The sequence below is a fragment of the Toxotes jaculatrix genome, chromosome 12 (assembly GCF_017976425.1).
Source record: "Toxotes jaculatrix isolate fToxJac2 chromosome 12, fToxJac2.pri, whole genome shotgun sequence".
In the NCBI taxonomy this organism is placed as follows: domain Eukaryota; kingdom Metazoa; phylum Chordata; class Actinopteri; family Toxotidae; genus Toxotes; species Toxotes jaculatrix.
Genome location: NC_054405.1, coordinates 17,993,756 through 18,009,566, shown reverse-complemented (window position 1 = coordinate 18,009,566; position 15,811 = coordinate 17,993,756). Strand labels below are relative to the sequence as shown.

The window sequence follows — 15,811 nt, the reverse complement described above, 5'->3', positions numbered from 1 at the left end:
TCTACTTTGTTGAGAGTAGAGAAAGCCCTAGCCTGAGGAATGATTAATGTCCTTGATCTGAAGAAATGCTGAAGGCAGTTTTGTTTGGAGCTTGCTCTTGTCGCTGAAGTTTGCATAAAGGGACATGTTTTTCAGTCTGTACTGGTTGTGTTTTGAGTCTGGCTTCCTCTTTCCCTCAGCAATTCCCTGGACACTTCTTGTCTCAGAGTGATTCTTAGTTGCAGCAGTTGAAATGACTTGCTGCCATTTGCCCAGCAAGAACCTTAGATGAATGGCACTGAAATAATAGTACTGTGTCTAGTGTGTCAACAAACTGGTTTCATATCTCATGGTCACATTCAGTACCTTGTGTGTCAAAGTGTTGTCAGCAGCCTGCTTTGATATGGATTGGCTTGATCAGGACTTCAGATAACAAGGAACAAGAAACTATGACTTAACTAAGAGATTCCTGTAATAACCTGACCGTGATTACATACTAAGGACAAACAAATTTCCTCCTCTTTCCTCAGAAACCTAAAAACGATCCCCACATGGGTACTGACCTTTGGGAACTGAAACCTTTTTTTTTTTTTTTTTAATCAACCATGCTTGGTGTGGTGGCTTAAGAGGCTGTAGCAGAGCGCAAGTTACGACCTTTAACTGTCTCCTCAATCCCACCATGCATGTAGGTTGGCGGCGGCCGTCGAGGACACGTTTTGACAGATTCCCCAGCAGAGAGAGTTTCAGTGGGGAAAGGGGCGTTCACCAGCAAGTGTCAAACTAACGGCTGCGTCAAGCTGTCACAGATGGACAAAGGCTGACAGGAAGTTGAGCCTATTGAGCTTTCAAATAAAAGCCAGGAAAAAAGCTCGCTTTGGAAAAAATAAATAAATAAAAGCTTTTATTTATTTATTTGTAATTAATGTACATTTTTCGGATTTAAATCAGCTCTGAACGTTCGTTTCTGCACATGTGGGATTATCATGCAACCTTCATAATGACAGTCACAAGAATAAAGCTTTTATTCTTAAAGGACAAGGCAGAAGCGCTCCCCTTGCTCCTTTTGCCTTGACACCATTTCCCTAACTGTCCGCCCTGCCCTGCCTGAGTTTGCAGTTGAGTGCGCCAGGGCAACACGGCTGAATTATATAACTTTAATGTACTCACGGGTTTAATGGCGCAACGGCAGAATTTTGCGCCTCAGATCTGACGATTCATTGCGGATTTGTCGTGAGATTGCGAACAAAGTGACCGATCGATCGCTCCCTCCCCCTCTACCGGCGTTAAAAGTTATCGACAGATCGGCGAAACGGCGCACACGGTGGATCGCTAGGTCAGCGACGCTGTTGACTTTAGTTATAAAATAGTTGATATTGCGGACGATGTTTTCCAGCCATACGGGGAGAGAGGCGGCAACGAATCCAGTTGACATTTCACCACGCAACATTACTACTGCAAGGAAGGGGTTTTACTTGGGAGCTTGACTGTGTGGACATTGCGTTATTTCTCCGATTTTTTCCCTCCAGCTCGGACTTACGGGAAATGACCTGACCGGTGGAGTGCATTCCTTTTTCACTACAGGTACGATCCACTTTTAGGTGCTGCCACTTCTGATTATATCGCTGCAGAAATATTGAGAGAGAGAGATTTAAAAAAAAAAAAAAAAAAAACTGGTTGGTAAGCCGAGGTAGGCCGACGACGAGCGTCCTCGGTGCTGCGTTTTGAGGCGCACTCACAGCCCTGCACCGCGTGACACACTGACAGAATTAACCACCAGCGCTCGGAGGAATCGTTTAATTTTTGTGTAAGAAAGAGAAAATGTTGCACAAACTTCAACGGAGCGGCTGCTTATCAGCCTCTTCGGGCTTGTAGGCGTGTGATCAGCGCAATTTCACATCGCCGCCAACAGGTTGCACTAATGCTGTAATGATGTGTTGTTCTGTTCGGTAGGAAAAGTACAGGATGGAAAGCCAAAACTTTTTCCACTTTAACATATTGAGGACCTGTGTTGCCTCGTTTTAAATACATTATGTCAATCACCTCAGTTTGGGAAGATTATGTACCATAACACCTAAATGCAGTGGCCTGTTACACCACAGGGCCATCTGTAATGTGCTGTGGGCGGGGGAAGTGGTGAAACCTGTGACCAAAACAGAAATATTTATAATTTTCCACCAGGGAGTAGAATAAAAATGGCATGTAATTATTTTATTTTTTATTCATTTTTTTTTGTGGAGAGACCCTTGAGAAACCAACAGGACCCCCCCGCCCCACACACACAAAAGTTCTTGGACTTTAAACGCTACAGTGCAGCAGTAGATGTGCGAAGTGAGTGCGGTAGAGAGTTGCCCATATAGCTCCACATACAGTAGCGTAGCTTATATATGCTATAAGGGGTGATGTCTTCAAGGAAGACTGTCACGACCGCTGCTTGAGAGAAAGAGCGACGATTTGCACTGTGGGAAAAAAAATCACAGGATGTGGACCTGATTGTGCGTTTGTATTTGCGATATTTATTCAGAGGTACAGACTTTGAAACAAACAAACAAAAAAAAAAAACAAAAAAAAAAAAACAGCAACTTGCTTTGTTTATTTCTGCTCCTCCAAATATGGCAGTTGTCATTGTTAATGAACAGATAAATGATTGGGCACAGAGCCCTTAAGTGCAAAAAGCTTAGAGCTTACATAAATTAATTTCATTCTATTTGATTTAAATTTCTAATTTTTTAAATGGAGTTTTGACTGGACTGTTAATTTGCTCTTCCTTGCTAATGGAGATAGACAGTCAGTGGTGACTGCTGCAAATGCCCAGAGGCCCATAGTGGGTTAATCTCTTCCGTCAGATGTATGTTGTTGCACACATGCTTACTGTTCAGTGGCACTGGCTGGAACTCAAGTAATACCTGAGCATTGCACCTCTTGACTCTTGAGATGAGGGCACAGTTCAAAGAAATAACATGAACATTGCAGTCATTTGTTATGTAATGGCCATGGTCTCCTCTTTTTTTAATACAGATTTCCCCCAGCCTGGTTTGTGGCATTTGCGCCTCTGCCATATTGTTCCAGTGTGGGTGTGAGAGGAGGAGATAGCCTGTTTGATTTGGCTGCTGTCATTTCTTGAAAAAGGAAAATAAATAAGAGAACAGTGTAGGCAGAGGCATAGTAGAAGATGGGAGCCTTGCACCGGCAGTGCTTTTAAACTGCGCCATAACACATTTTTAATGCAGATGTTTCAAAACACCTGTTCCTGTGAAAGATCTATATTTCAATAAGCATTTTAATGTGTTCTTCTGGAATAGCTGCGTGTGTGTCACCCTATCCATCAAGTCTGTTTTTATAGCCTAACCTTGTCTCTTCTGTGTGTGTGTGTGTGTGTGTGTGTGCCCTCTTAAACTCACCCTCACTGTCCTGTCAGGATAAAGAAATGGATCAGGGTGGACTGAAGCGCAACGGTAATCGAGACGACAGCCTGACATTTGGGGAGACAGGAGTCGGAGTAGGCAGAGATACAGGTGACACAGCTGGTTCACTGCTCCAGTCTGCAATGCACCTGCCCAGCCCCGGGTCTCTGCCCCAGCCCACAGTGGCACCAAATGGACGGGCTGGAACCAAAGACCAGGGGGAGTTTGGAGGCCTCTTTGAGTCCCCTCAGCGACAAGCCCTGTGTGAGGGGTCAGACATGAAGGAGGATAAAAACATCACAATGCAGAAACGACAACAACAACAACACCAGGATATTGGTATGTTTACCATGGAGGACAATTTGCCGTTGCTGAACCAGAGCATTTCCGATCTTGACCGGATGTCCACCTCTGTCATCAACACCTCAGACAGCTCTGTCCTGGTCAACCTCCCTCTGCCTGACCTTTTCCCCCAGCGCATCAAGCAGGAGGGGAGTTTTTCCCTGGAAAAGGACTTAGGAACTTACAGCGGACATACAGGCACTGGTCCGTGTGATTTGGATGGCAACAGCAGTCGCCTAATTGAGGATGTTGAGATTTGGCAAGACCTGGACCTTCCTAGTTCATTGCCAGAAATCAGTGATTTTGAGTTGGATTCAGAAGTGGCCCACTTGGATAACATCCTACATGACAGCAGCGGTGTTGGTGGTCCTGACGGTGGCTTGCTAAAGGAAACAAAGCCACTGGTGGGTAACGGAGGAAACTGTACCAATGTGAACGGCACGGACCAGCAGCACCCCATACACCATCATCATCACCAGCAGCAGCAGCAGCAGCACCACCTACTACAGCACCAGCAGCATCAGCTTCACCATCAACATCAGCAGACTCCATCTCTTCTCTCCAGCGTTATGATCAAGGAAGAGAAAGACCCCGACGACTCTTTCATCCACATCCGTACCCCTGGTGTAGTCAAACAGGAGAAACAGGACAGCGCTGGTTTCTGCCAGTCACAGTGTCTCCAGAGCAGCATGAGCTCTCTCCATGGAGGAGGTCCAATGTCCTCACCCATGGGTGTCGGCACAGGACCTGGCTACCACTACAAGGCCAACCCATCCGCCACAGTAGGCCTACAAGACCAGAAACCTTTTGGCTTGTACCCAAACCTGCCTCCAGTAGGGGAGAGCTGGGCCAGGGGGAACAGGTATGGAGAGTCATCTGGGTTACAGAGGGGTGATGATGGACTCCCCTCTGCTGCAGCCTTGGCTACTTTTTCTGTCAGCTTCTCCAGGTAGGTCGCTTGAATTTACTTTATCCTACTTGGATTACTTTTGTCTTTGTTGCAGATTTGGTGTTTTGGTGCTTTCATTTGTGGTGTGTTTGACTTTTTATTTGTGTGCAAAGAGGGTATTAAAATTATCAAAATATACCTTTGACGACAAGGAAAATAGAGTTGATGATGATTCATACTGTATTGCAGTCTTAGCTGTGATAAGTTTCTTAGTTCAGACACTGTCCTGTTTTTTTTCCTTTTTTAAAAATCTTCTTTGGCACCTTTTCTGAAATTGGAAAAAAAAATCACATACAGATCTTCCCATGAAAGCAATCACTGTCATACCTTTTAGCAGGAAACCTAGCTATTTTATGAAATTAGAAAGACTACTTAACCTCTTTAAAGAGGTGGCAAATGATGATTACTGTGATATGTGAAAGTCAGCTACAAACTGATTTAAAAATATGGAAATCATAATCTAGACCTCACTGTCGAGAGAGAGTTGAGCTCATTTTCCTCTGGAAAAAAAATCTTTTTTTGATTTTTCTTTTTTCACTGCTCCTTAAATCAAATCAAGTTCAGAGTGATGTATCAGGGCACTTCGGTTCCCCACAGGACACCTTGAGTGTGAATTTGGGAAATGAAAGAAGCATTTTAACCCTGAGTCTCCTAGTGTGATTCTAGCACAGCAGCATAACAGAAGCATCACTTCAGTATGCCAAAAAGAGGGTGCTCAGGTGGTGCTGTATATTTGTCTGTGTCAATTATTTTTCTCCTTTTTTTTCTTACTGAGGGAGTGCTAGCATCCCTGGGAGGAGGGCATCTGGTGCTTATCACCTCCAATAGGCACACACAGCAGGACACACATTGCTCCAATTCATTCGCATCGCATCACATTTTAGGAATGCCATGACAAATGAAAGTCCCTTTTTTTTTTTTTTTTTTACAGGATTTTTGTCAGTGGAAGTAGATACAAGGCAAGAGGATGAGTTAGTTGAAGAGTAGCAAAGTTATAAAGAAAAGGTTTCAGCTTTGGTGGTTCCATAACCTAAAGCATTTTTTCATTCTGGCTGCTCAGAATCAGATATTGATATTGTATTTTTCAGGCAATTCTGTGAAGTTGTTCTCATACTCAGTAACATATCATAATTTGTCCATGTTCCACATTCTGGTTTTTTTTTCCAAAATTGTGCTGTAACACGGCGGCTGTTATAAAGATATCACAGAATTGCGTAAATGCGGCATCCCACAGGAAATGATTCATTGAGAAAACATGATATGTGCATTTCTGAGGATGCAGTATGGTCATGTTTAATTAGAGGGAAATGAGTCCTGTGAGAAAGACGTGTACGTGCGGTGCAGTGAGAATGAGAAGTGTTTGGTGGGCACGCCTCACTTCAGCTTGGAATTGCTATCTGATAACTGCATTGGCTGTGTGTGGAACGTTAAAAGAGAGATATTAATTTGCTGGGTTTTTTTTTATGAGCTTCTTTATGGATATGACTTGAATGGGCAGATGCTGTTTGATAAATGTGGGGTAATACTGTGAATCAGTCCTGTCCTTCTGAAAGAGCCATTGAGGTGTTTGGCTCAGGCTGCTTTGTAAACATGTCAAAGATGAACATGGGTGTCAGCTACTGTTATCTCCCTTCTGTCACACTGATATGCTCCTGGGTTGTTGTGCTGCTAACCACTTTCAGCCGTGGAAAAGTTTTTTTGTCATGGTTCGTATGTGTAAACCTTAATCTCGTCAAGTTATTTTTTGTTTTAAAGCCCTCTCTTATATGTTCAGTAGACAGCAGTCTTCTAAAGTTTTGCTTTTTCAATCACTTCACGAAATGTTCCTTTTTTCTCTTCTTAATGGGGCAGCAAGTGTTTTATCACTTGCTAATTTCATTGAATAACAAGCAGTGTTCTTTTTAGAAGCTCAGTTTGGTCATGCCAAGAATCTGTGCCACAGTGCTGTTTTACCCGAGCTACTTCCTGGTATGATGATGGCGTGTGTTTTCATAATGTGTTCCTCTGATGCACGGCTTTGATGCTCTGCAAGGCCTAAACAGTGCAATGCAAAAATCCTTACAGTACAAACTACTTCCCCATACAAACAAATGATGAAAACAAGTCTTAACAATGGAGCAACAAACAAGCATAGTTGAACAACAATGAAGTAATCTCATTTCTTAATTATTGTATTCTCTGAAATGATCATGCTACACAAATCATCAAAACATTCAGTCATAATATAACACAAAATTTGAGATTTACCAATTGTCAAATATCCAATAAAATCATCTTACATGAAGATGACACCATTATAACTTTATATTAAGACTTAATTTATATTAGAGGTAAAAGATTGATTTCAAAATAAAATCCTCCTCCCTTTGATACTAGGGGTGAAACCAATGATCATTTTCATCAACAGATAATCATTTGGTTGATAAAAAACCATGATGAATGCCCTTCAAGATTTTACAAAATCCAAAGGGACATCTTCAAATTACTTGTTTTGTTTGACCAACATTAAAAATCACTCATGCATAAATGAAGAAATGCAGGAGTCCTCACAATTGGAACAAGAAAATAAAAAGTGGCTTCAGCTAATTTAATTGATCATCAAAATAGTTGCACTTGCACAAGGGAAATGCACTGGAGCTGTACACCATGTAAAGCAATGTAATACAACATAACAAACTATAACTGTAACTATATAATAACTAGCAGTGTTATGAAACATACTCTTCTCTGACACAGAGTCATAAAAAATGATGCTGTACATTATAAGCTGCAAAAAGTGGTATTTTGTAACACCACTGCAACAAATTAGACTGTATTATAATATGTATACTTAAGATGTTATGTACATCCCAAAATAGGAAAGATATATGACTGGCTTCCTGGTTACCACACGTTAGCATAGCAACCTACTCCTTGTACTGTATAGAAATTGAGCCCACCCAGCTGTGCTATGGGAATTTTCAGCACAGTTGGAACACAATTTGGCTCAATCATGTTGCTTGGCTAAAGTCTCTTGTTATATAACCGATAATCAAATAGACAAATGTTGATGCTTCATGCTCAGGATGAAATGGGGCCCTTGAAATGTTCTTTAAAATTCTTGAAACGGCATGAAACCTTTTTATTTTGCTTTATTTACTGCATTGCATCTTTCTTGTTTTCTTTTTCTTTTCTTTTTTTACCATGGAGCAGATAACATTTAGCTATACGGAATATTGATTTCTGCATGTTACACATTAATCTTTTGATCTTTTTGGTGCTAGGAATCTCATAAAATGTTCTGTGTCATGCTGACAGTAAAAAGGTGATGCAAACTCTTCTCTGTTGCTGTGCTGCTAAATTCGTCAGTGTGGGCCAGAGCTGAGCTGTGGATAGCAAGACAACCTCTGTGTGTGTGTGTGTGTGTTTGTACACATAGAAAGGCTGGGAGTCCACGTGTACAGATCTGCTCTGGTGTGCTGGTGCCTCTCTTTAGACTGCCAGTCAGTCACTTTTTTCTTTTCACCTACTCACCCCTGATAGGCCCCTCAGACCTCTCCGTATTTCACAGAGGCATGCGAAAGCTGTACAAACGAAGATCCTGGCCTGTCTGTGGTGTGCACCTAACGCTGACTGGAGCATCTTAGCACGCTTTAACATTACCATTACACAGCAAGTTAAAGAGCTCACAACAGGTTCCACAACGATGCTCTACATGTAATATTCTGAGGTCTATGTACATACGTTGCCCTAAATTTAGATTTGCTGAACTACAACAACATATTTTAAAGATCTTTATGTGAATTTTATTGCAAAATAAAATACCATTTGAGAAAAGGCTCATCACAGTTCAAGACACATCTGGCCTTCTTCTTGGATAGAAGCCAGGACAAAGTTTGGAAGACTGATCCAAGGGGGCCAATAGGAGGGAGCAGTTGTTGTGCAGCATAAACGTAAACATGAATTGCAGTGGGGTGTTTTTCAGAAATGAGAATCAGAAAAATAATGATGATGGTAATTATGGTGATGCATAGGATGGTAATTATTATTATTATAATTGCCCCACTCAGAGCTTGGTATGAGTATAGCTCTCTGGTTTTCTGCCTGGCTCGATGTATTTTGTACATGTTGTTGCTTGTGGAAACTGTAGGAAACAGAGATATCATCTTTGTTGTTACTGGAATTTGCTGTTGTAGGATTTTGTTTTGAGTTGTTGGTACAAATTCACTGAAGTGAAAACATCCCAAAGCAAAATTGGGTAACTGAATTGAATGGAATAATTATAATAATCTGTCACTTACTTTTCTGAACACATAATTTTGTTGAAACCACGAGCCAGCATGCCAAGGCTGGGTGATAACTCAACAGGATCTTCAGCTGACTTTCAGTTGAACTGCACTGGGTTGATCATATCATCAAATTATTCTACAAAACCCTGCTGTTAAAATGAATGACTCCATTCTAATTAAAATCTATCAAGATGAATTATTGAATGTTATGTTTGATTTAATAAAGAAATGCAATAAATAACAGTGGACAGAGTTAATTACACTGAATATTAATTTGATTATTTCTATAATGTGATTTGGCTTGCGAATACTATATTATGATATATGTCATTGTCCAAAAAAAAGAAAATTCTAATATTATTCTAACAGATTACGTAATTTGTTCTTTTGCATGAATTTCGTGTTAAGATTTTCACAACATGAGATAAATAATAGTTTTTATTTGCCATTCTGTAAGATGCCATGCATTTAGATTTTATAGACTATATACAGGAAATTTCCTGTGCTAATTTAAGTGTCCTCTAGTCATTTCACAACAGCTACCATGGGCAAAAGGTCGATGAAACAAACCTAAAACCAAACTAGGTCAGTCTCATGTCTGTTGACTCAGTTTCCTGGATTTGTAATCTTTAAGATTATGCCAACCTCAATCCACATTGTTTGTTTGAGTTCCTGTTGCTTAATAGGATTACTGATAACCCTTGCCGCATGCAAGGCTACATTTCACTGCTCTTTTCCTTTCACTGCATCTTACTGTTTAATTACCACTTTCTAGTGCATTTCCCCCATCCCTCATCATTTGCAAACACTGATGCAGGTCTTGTTCTCAGAACTAGGCAGACAGGCCTTGGTGCTCTTCCTTAAACAGGCTTTAGACATGCGGCTGCAGCAGACATACAGTATCAGCTCTGATCATCACTCAAGATGCATTTCTCAACAAGATTCTCTTTCATTCACTCTATCTTGCAACTCTTCTTACCACTGCCTGGCCTTGTCGCTCCCCCCTCTCTGGAACCAACTGTACTGAGTCTTTGAAGTCAGCTTCGGTTAGGGTCACTGTAGTGCAGAGAACCAAAGGAGGTCTAGTCCTCTTAGCAGCCAAGCTGTTTTTAAGGCTGTTCTGGTGGCTGATGGCTTGATTATGCTGGTATTAGGTGTTGTGAACATACGAACATACATACAACGAGGCCTATGTAACAGACCACATGATGGATTTAACCTCTTTTTGCAAGACAAAAGAAATACATGGAAAACCAAACTAAAAGAGAACCATCAATATTGTGCACGCAGTACAAAGTACTATTTTTGCAAAGCTTCTCAGAAAGGTGTTAAATCAACTCTGTGAAATTCTGAAGAGGCGCTTTGTAGAGTCATTAAGCAGTTGTCCTGTTACTACAGATTTACAGTAACTGTGTAGTTGCTCAACTTTGCTGTCTGTACAAAGGAAATTTCTTTTATTCATGACGTGTTTTGGTAGATCTCCGGCCTTGAAATCACACTTACAAAGACTGCCACACAACAGACATATATCAGCACGAATATACATTATTTTGTCCATTCTATGGATAGGACTAGCCTAGGTCTCCAATTAATGGCTATTTTCATTATCAGTTAATCTGTCAGTCATTTTTTGCAAGTTACTGATTAATTTACTGATTAAAAAGTGACTGAAATGATTGAACTGATTCTTATACTATAATTGCTGTAGATCTTTAAACCACATCTCATCTCATTTAGTAGAGTATTGAGTTTGCTTAGTTGTCATCATATGACCTAGGTATGAAACTTTGGTCACATAATAACAGGTGGTCATACGTTTAACAAACATGTTAAAAACAGGTGAAATATTCATATGATTTAATATTCATATTTCTTTTTGCTGTCACCTTCTTTTTTTTGTAGCCAGAGTTGCCACTTGGCTGGAAGCTTAGATTTATTTACATTCTGTGTTTCCACACTTGCTTATGTAATGTATAAACATAATGGCCACATGCTGTGCACTATGAATATACAAATGCATACAATTATCATCTCATTGCACATCATGTGATGACTGTCTATGGTTGGGAAAACTAGCTGGGAGGAACACTCAGAGTATCAGATCCTTGTGGGATGAGCCCAACAGGATTCTTTATTAGCCCCTCCTTGTGTAAATAATTATGTGATGGCTTTCAGTACGGTGCTTGAAAATTTCTTGAGTGGACCAGAAACTGACAGGGTGAAGATGATAATGGGGTCTGTTTGTGGTGGCAGCAGTCAATTTCCCTCTTGCTAATGCTTCCTCAGCTACAGTCACATAAAAAAAGTTCTGCGAGCAAACTGTGCTCGGATATGACAGGAGTGAGCATAAATATAGCCCCGACTGATCTGACTCACTGTGCTTTATAAACAGGACTGAGCTTATTATGTTTGGCAACAACTCAATCGGGAAGCAGGAAGTTTGGAGTCTGGTGGCTATAGTGGGTCTGTCCGCTGCCCCTTCTATGCCGCTCTGCATTAAAAAAAATATATATAGATATTACTATCATTATTGTTGTTGTTATTATTATTATTTTGTAAGTACTTTGCTCAGAAGTTGAGACTGATTTGTGTTTCCATATAGCTATATTTGTCTTTTGCTTTGGGGTCACTGTGTTGTAAGGGTTAGCTTTCATGAACAGTTGTTGTATCTGTTACTGAAACCGTGTGACAGTGCACCAAATGGCTGTTTCTTGGAAACATGGTACTTGGCATTACAAAAAAAACAAAAAAAAAATTAAATAAATAAAAACTCCTTGTGTGTTTAGGAAAAAAACACAGAAAGTGAAAAGCAGCAACCCCACCAAAATAAGATATTAAAAAGTTTCTCCTGCAAGCACAAAATGTCCCTTAGTATACATTTGGGTGATAGTTTAAAGAGAAAAAAACAACAGAGGCAGGCAGCTTCAGTGCTGGTTATAGTAATAATTTTGGTGGGGAGGGCATTTGACTCCAAAGACTCTCATATTGCAAGTGCCATAGCATATAATTCACAATAGTTTTCATTCTCCTCAAACCTTTCAGTGAGCAACTGAGCTCTGTATGGAATCATCTACATTATGTTTCTCCACCTATTTATTCATGGATTTTCTTTTTTTGTCGCCTGTCTGCACATAATTGAGTTTAATCAATGGAGACAGTCTACAGAAAGACTTTTTTTTTTTCAGAGGCTGAAACAGGAAGATCTTAATGCATCTCTCGGGATAAGATTAGTCATTAGATCATGGCATAAACAATTGCCTCACTCACTCATTAAACATTAAACATTAAACATTAAACAGGCTTGTCAGTGTGATACAGCACCATTTTTTCCCTAAAGGTTAATTTCATGTGTGTAATAATGTCCTCTCGCATCAGCCTCTGCGTGGCAGGAATCTCTGCCACTGACAAAAGTTTATTCAGTTTTTAATTGAATCCCGTCAAATACGGGAAGTGAACCCTGAATAAACAAATAAATACCATTTTTAAGTACTCTATAAGTTTTCTGTTGTAATATTTAATCAAACATACACATCTTTTTTAAAGATCATTTTTATGAATACAGTTGGATGGAAACAAACCCCTTGTTTGTTCATCATGAAAATCTAACAATAATTTAATGTTTTTAGTCAAAGTGATCAGTCTTTTTCCCTCCACCATCTTTCTGTCGTTCCTCTCTGTGAGATGAATGTGTTTTATTATCTGTGTTGTTTGAACAGATTCAGAAACGAACACAAAAACATTCACGTATTCATCTTTATGACGTTGGTGGAGAGGAAAATAGAACACTCTGGTAGGAACACAAACATTAAAACAGGACTTAGTAAGTGTCATGTTTCACCGCAAGTCCTGTAAGTTCTCTTATGTGTCACGTCACACATTTTCTGATTGATGAATCAATTTGGTGGAATTTCCTGTCTGTGCTGCTTTCCAGTGGTGGGCTTTCATTGTAAAAACCCTGAGTGGCTGTAGTGCCTCTCTGTGTGTTCTGTACTCTTTACCGTTGGTTTGATTTTCCATGAGCCATTTTGTTGTTCTGTTTGTGTTTGTTGTGCTGCCTGTCTGCCTGAATGTGGGCCGTCATTACCTCTTCTCTCTGTCTGTGTCTCATCTATAAGACAGATGTTTAATCCCTCCTTCCCGAGTCAGCAAGGAAGGGAATGCCCTTAATCTGCACAAGGAATGCGCATGTCCCTTGCCTTCTGGATGTTCCGGACTGGGCTAAAGGAAAGTGCTCTGGGTGCGCCTGGGTTTGATTGCCAAGGTTCAAGGATCACTGTTAGTTCATCTGTTTATCTTCCCCACAAACAGAAGTAGGACTAATTTTGAAGGGAGTTTGATTTCCACTTGCTTCAGCTGAATCATTAGTTCTGTATAGACTCAATTAATAAAGTCTGAGATGTGATTTTAATGATACTTAAAGTATCAGTGTCTCACTGCATCGTAAAAATTTCAGTGCACATTACAAAATGTATCTTAGTGATACTTAATTCCATATAATTTTATGAGACTGTCCTCCTGTGAAAAACAAGCCCGTCAGGTCAGGTTGTCATGACCCATAGTTACGTGTTATTGTTAAGTTGACCTCTAGTGTAACTGTCTCAACTGCTTATGACTTCTGAGGAGCAAAGGAGGAAGCCAGGTGACGTAATATGTAAAGCAACACGTTGAACTGGATGGATGGGTCAACAAAACACAGAACTTTGACACAGGAGACCACTGTTCGTTTCCAGTGTGAAACCGACAGTCTACGTTCTTTCTTTTAACTATTATCATTGCACAGCCTTAACTGCGTGTTTTTTACTATAACCATGACAGCGAAGGTACCCTTTTTCTACACCTAGCCAAGTACTTTCTGTGCCTAAACCTCACCAAATTGTGACATTTCAATAAGCTCAGCTTCTGTTTCTGATTGTTACCATGACGATGAAGGTGCGGTACACCTGCTGCTGTAGGGATGCTATTTCACTAGACGTTTCTATTGACCGTTTCAGGGGGAAGGTTGGAGGACTCATTGCATTTTTCTCATTGGATTAAGTGTAAATGCAAATGTGTACAAGTAAGACGAGTGTCAGTGAATTTATTCTGGAATATGTTCTTTCTTTTGCCCTTCTACTGGGTTACTTTTCAAGAAATAAGAGTTTTCTCTCCACCTGACACTCAGTGTCAGCAGGGTGGCAGAGTCACCCAGGAGACTGTCAGCAGGAGGCCACAGGTTCAGGCCCCTCTGGCAGCGAGCATCCGACCTGTTGAAGTGTGAGCAACTTGATGAATCCCTCCAGTCCCAGAGCTGCGTTCCTCTGATTTGCTAAGGGTCATTTAATTACAGCTAATGTAAAATATCGCTCGCCTGCCAGGCTTTGGGCTCTGGAGATCATATTTGTTTGTGTTTGGAAGTGCAGGTATTGTCCTACTATGTGAACTTAGTAGTAACAAGTTAATTACAGATTATTTATCATAAATTAGTGATTACTAGGAGCAGTTTATATATTATTTGTTTATCTATTGTATGCTACTAAGCTGCCTCTAAGAGTTTTGTCAGCTGGTGTGAAACAACAGTTTTCCTTGCCGACTGAGGCTGTGTGACTTTTCTAGGTGTGACTGCTAATAATGTGAAAGTAGATAGGTTGTAACACTGCAAGTGCAAGTAAAAAATTGCTCAGGGAAAATCATTAATGTAGTTTGTTTAATGAATTTTATGTTACAATGAATTGCATTTTGATAGCATCAGAACTATTAATAAACTTTTTTTTTTCTTTTTTTTTTACCTTACCATGTGTAGATACACACCTATGTACACACAAAGAAAAAAATGTCAGAATGCATTTGTATCTGTGATTGCTGCATGTGTACAGCTGGCTATGTCATAGGTTGTCACCAGACAACGCAGAGGACCTTGTGCCATAGGCCGATCAATGATTTACCTGACCAAGGTTACTGTACATGTGGAGGCAAACATTCATTCCCCTAAGCTGCTGTACACCTTGTGTAATCTTAAGATCCCTTCCAGCTGGTTTGAGGAAAATCTTGGTCAAAACACCATTAATGAGATTCAGTACAGGTCTAGCCTTTATACTTCTAGGTGACCCACTTCTTGCTGTATATTTGCTGAGCTACTGCTGTGCGCTTAAATCAAGCTCCATCCAGAAAATCCACTGCTATTACAAGCTGATAGCAGGATCTGTTTAGTTTTACAGTTTAGTGACCAGATTGCGAACAACAGTGTCACAGTGTATGTTATATAATGACTTTGCTAGAACCTTTATTTCCTTTAAAACGTTTTAAATAATTTTAAAGGAACATTCAGGAAGTGTAAGATGGCTGCTGCTCTCTTAGTTGTTAGTATTAAGTTCAGCGAGTCTTGAAAATCTGAGTCGTGCCTCTGGTATTTGAACAGCTTGAATTTGTCATCATAAGGAGTTTATATATTAAACTAAATGGGCTTGCCTGGACCACTGCTGTATAACCACTGAGCATTTTGTTCAAAATATAACCATGGCTGTGACAGACATGTAGGTTACATTTTGGTTTTTCCAAAGTCAACACTGGGAAGCACTTGAGATGTTGTGGTTTGCTGTGAAAGCACTTGCTCATTTTTCCCCAGCTTTATTGTATTGTGCTCCTCCAGTGAATGTAAAACCTCGCCACACAATCTAAAGAACTCTGCTGTTTTAATTCCAGTTTGAGCAAATTTGAATTGCTTCTCTAGAGAGACAGAGAAGTCCAGAAATGAAAAGACGTTCCTTTGTAAAAGAAGGAATTTTAAGAAAACACACACTGGGACTGCAGCAGCAGTTTTAACATAATGTTTGTGATGGGAAAAATATTCTGTATGTCTGGATGGGTGGAGTTACGCTGGTCCAGCATGCATTGAT

General features: G+C 40.2%; 1 protein-coding gene across 2 annotated transcripts in view; it reads left to right on the top strand.

Annotated features, from left to right (window-relative positions):
- The first annotated feature begins 1,086 nt into the window (after positions 1–1,086).
- The window catches only part of LOC121191154 (glucocorticoid receptor), a 63,117-nt gene continuing 48,392 nt past the window's right edge, over positions 1,087–15,811 (top strand). For both annotated transcript variants that reach the window (XM_041052252.1, XM_041052251.1), the window contains exons 1-2: positions 1,087–1,560; positions 3,395–4,671. In XM_041052252.1, coding sequence (XP_040908186.1) covers positions 3,404–4,671 — 1,268 coding nt within the window. In that variant the 5' untranslated portion in view covers positions 1,087–1,560; positions 3,395–3,403. The remainder of the gene's footprint in view (positions 1,561–3,394; positions 4,672–15,811) is intronic.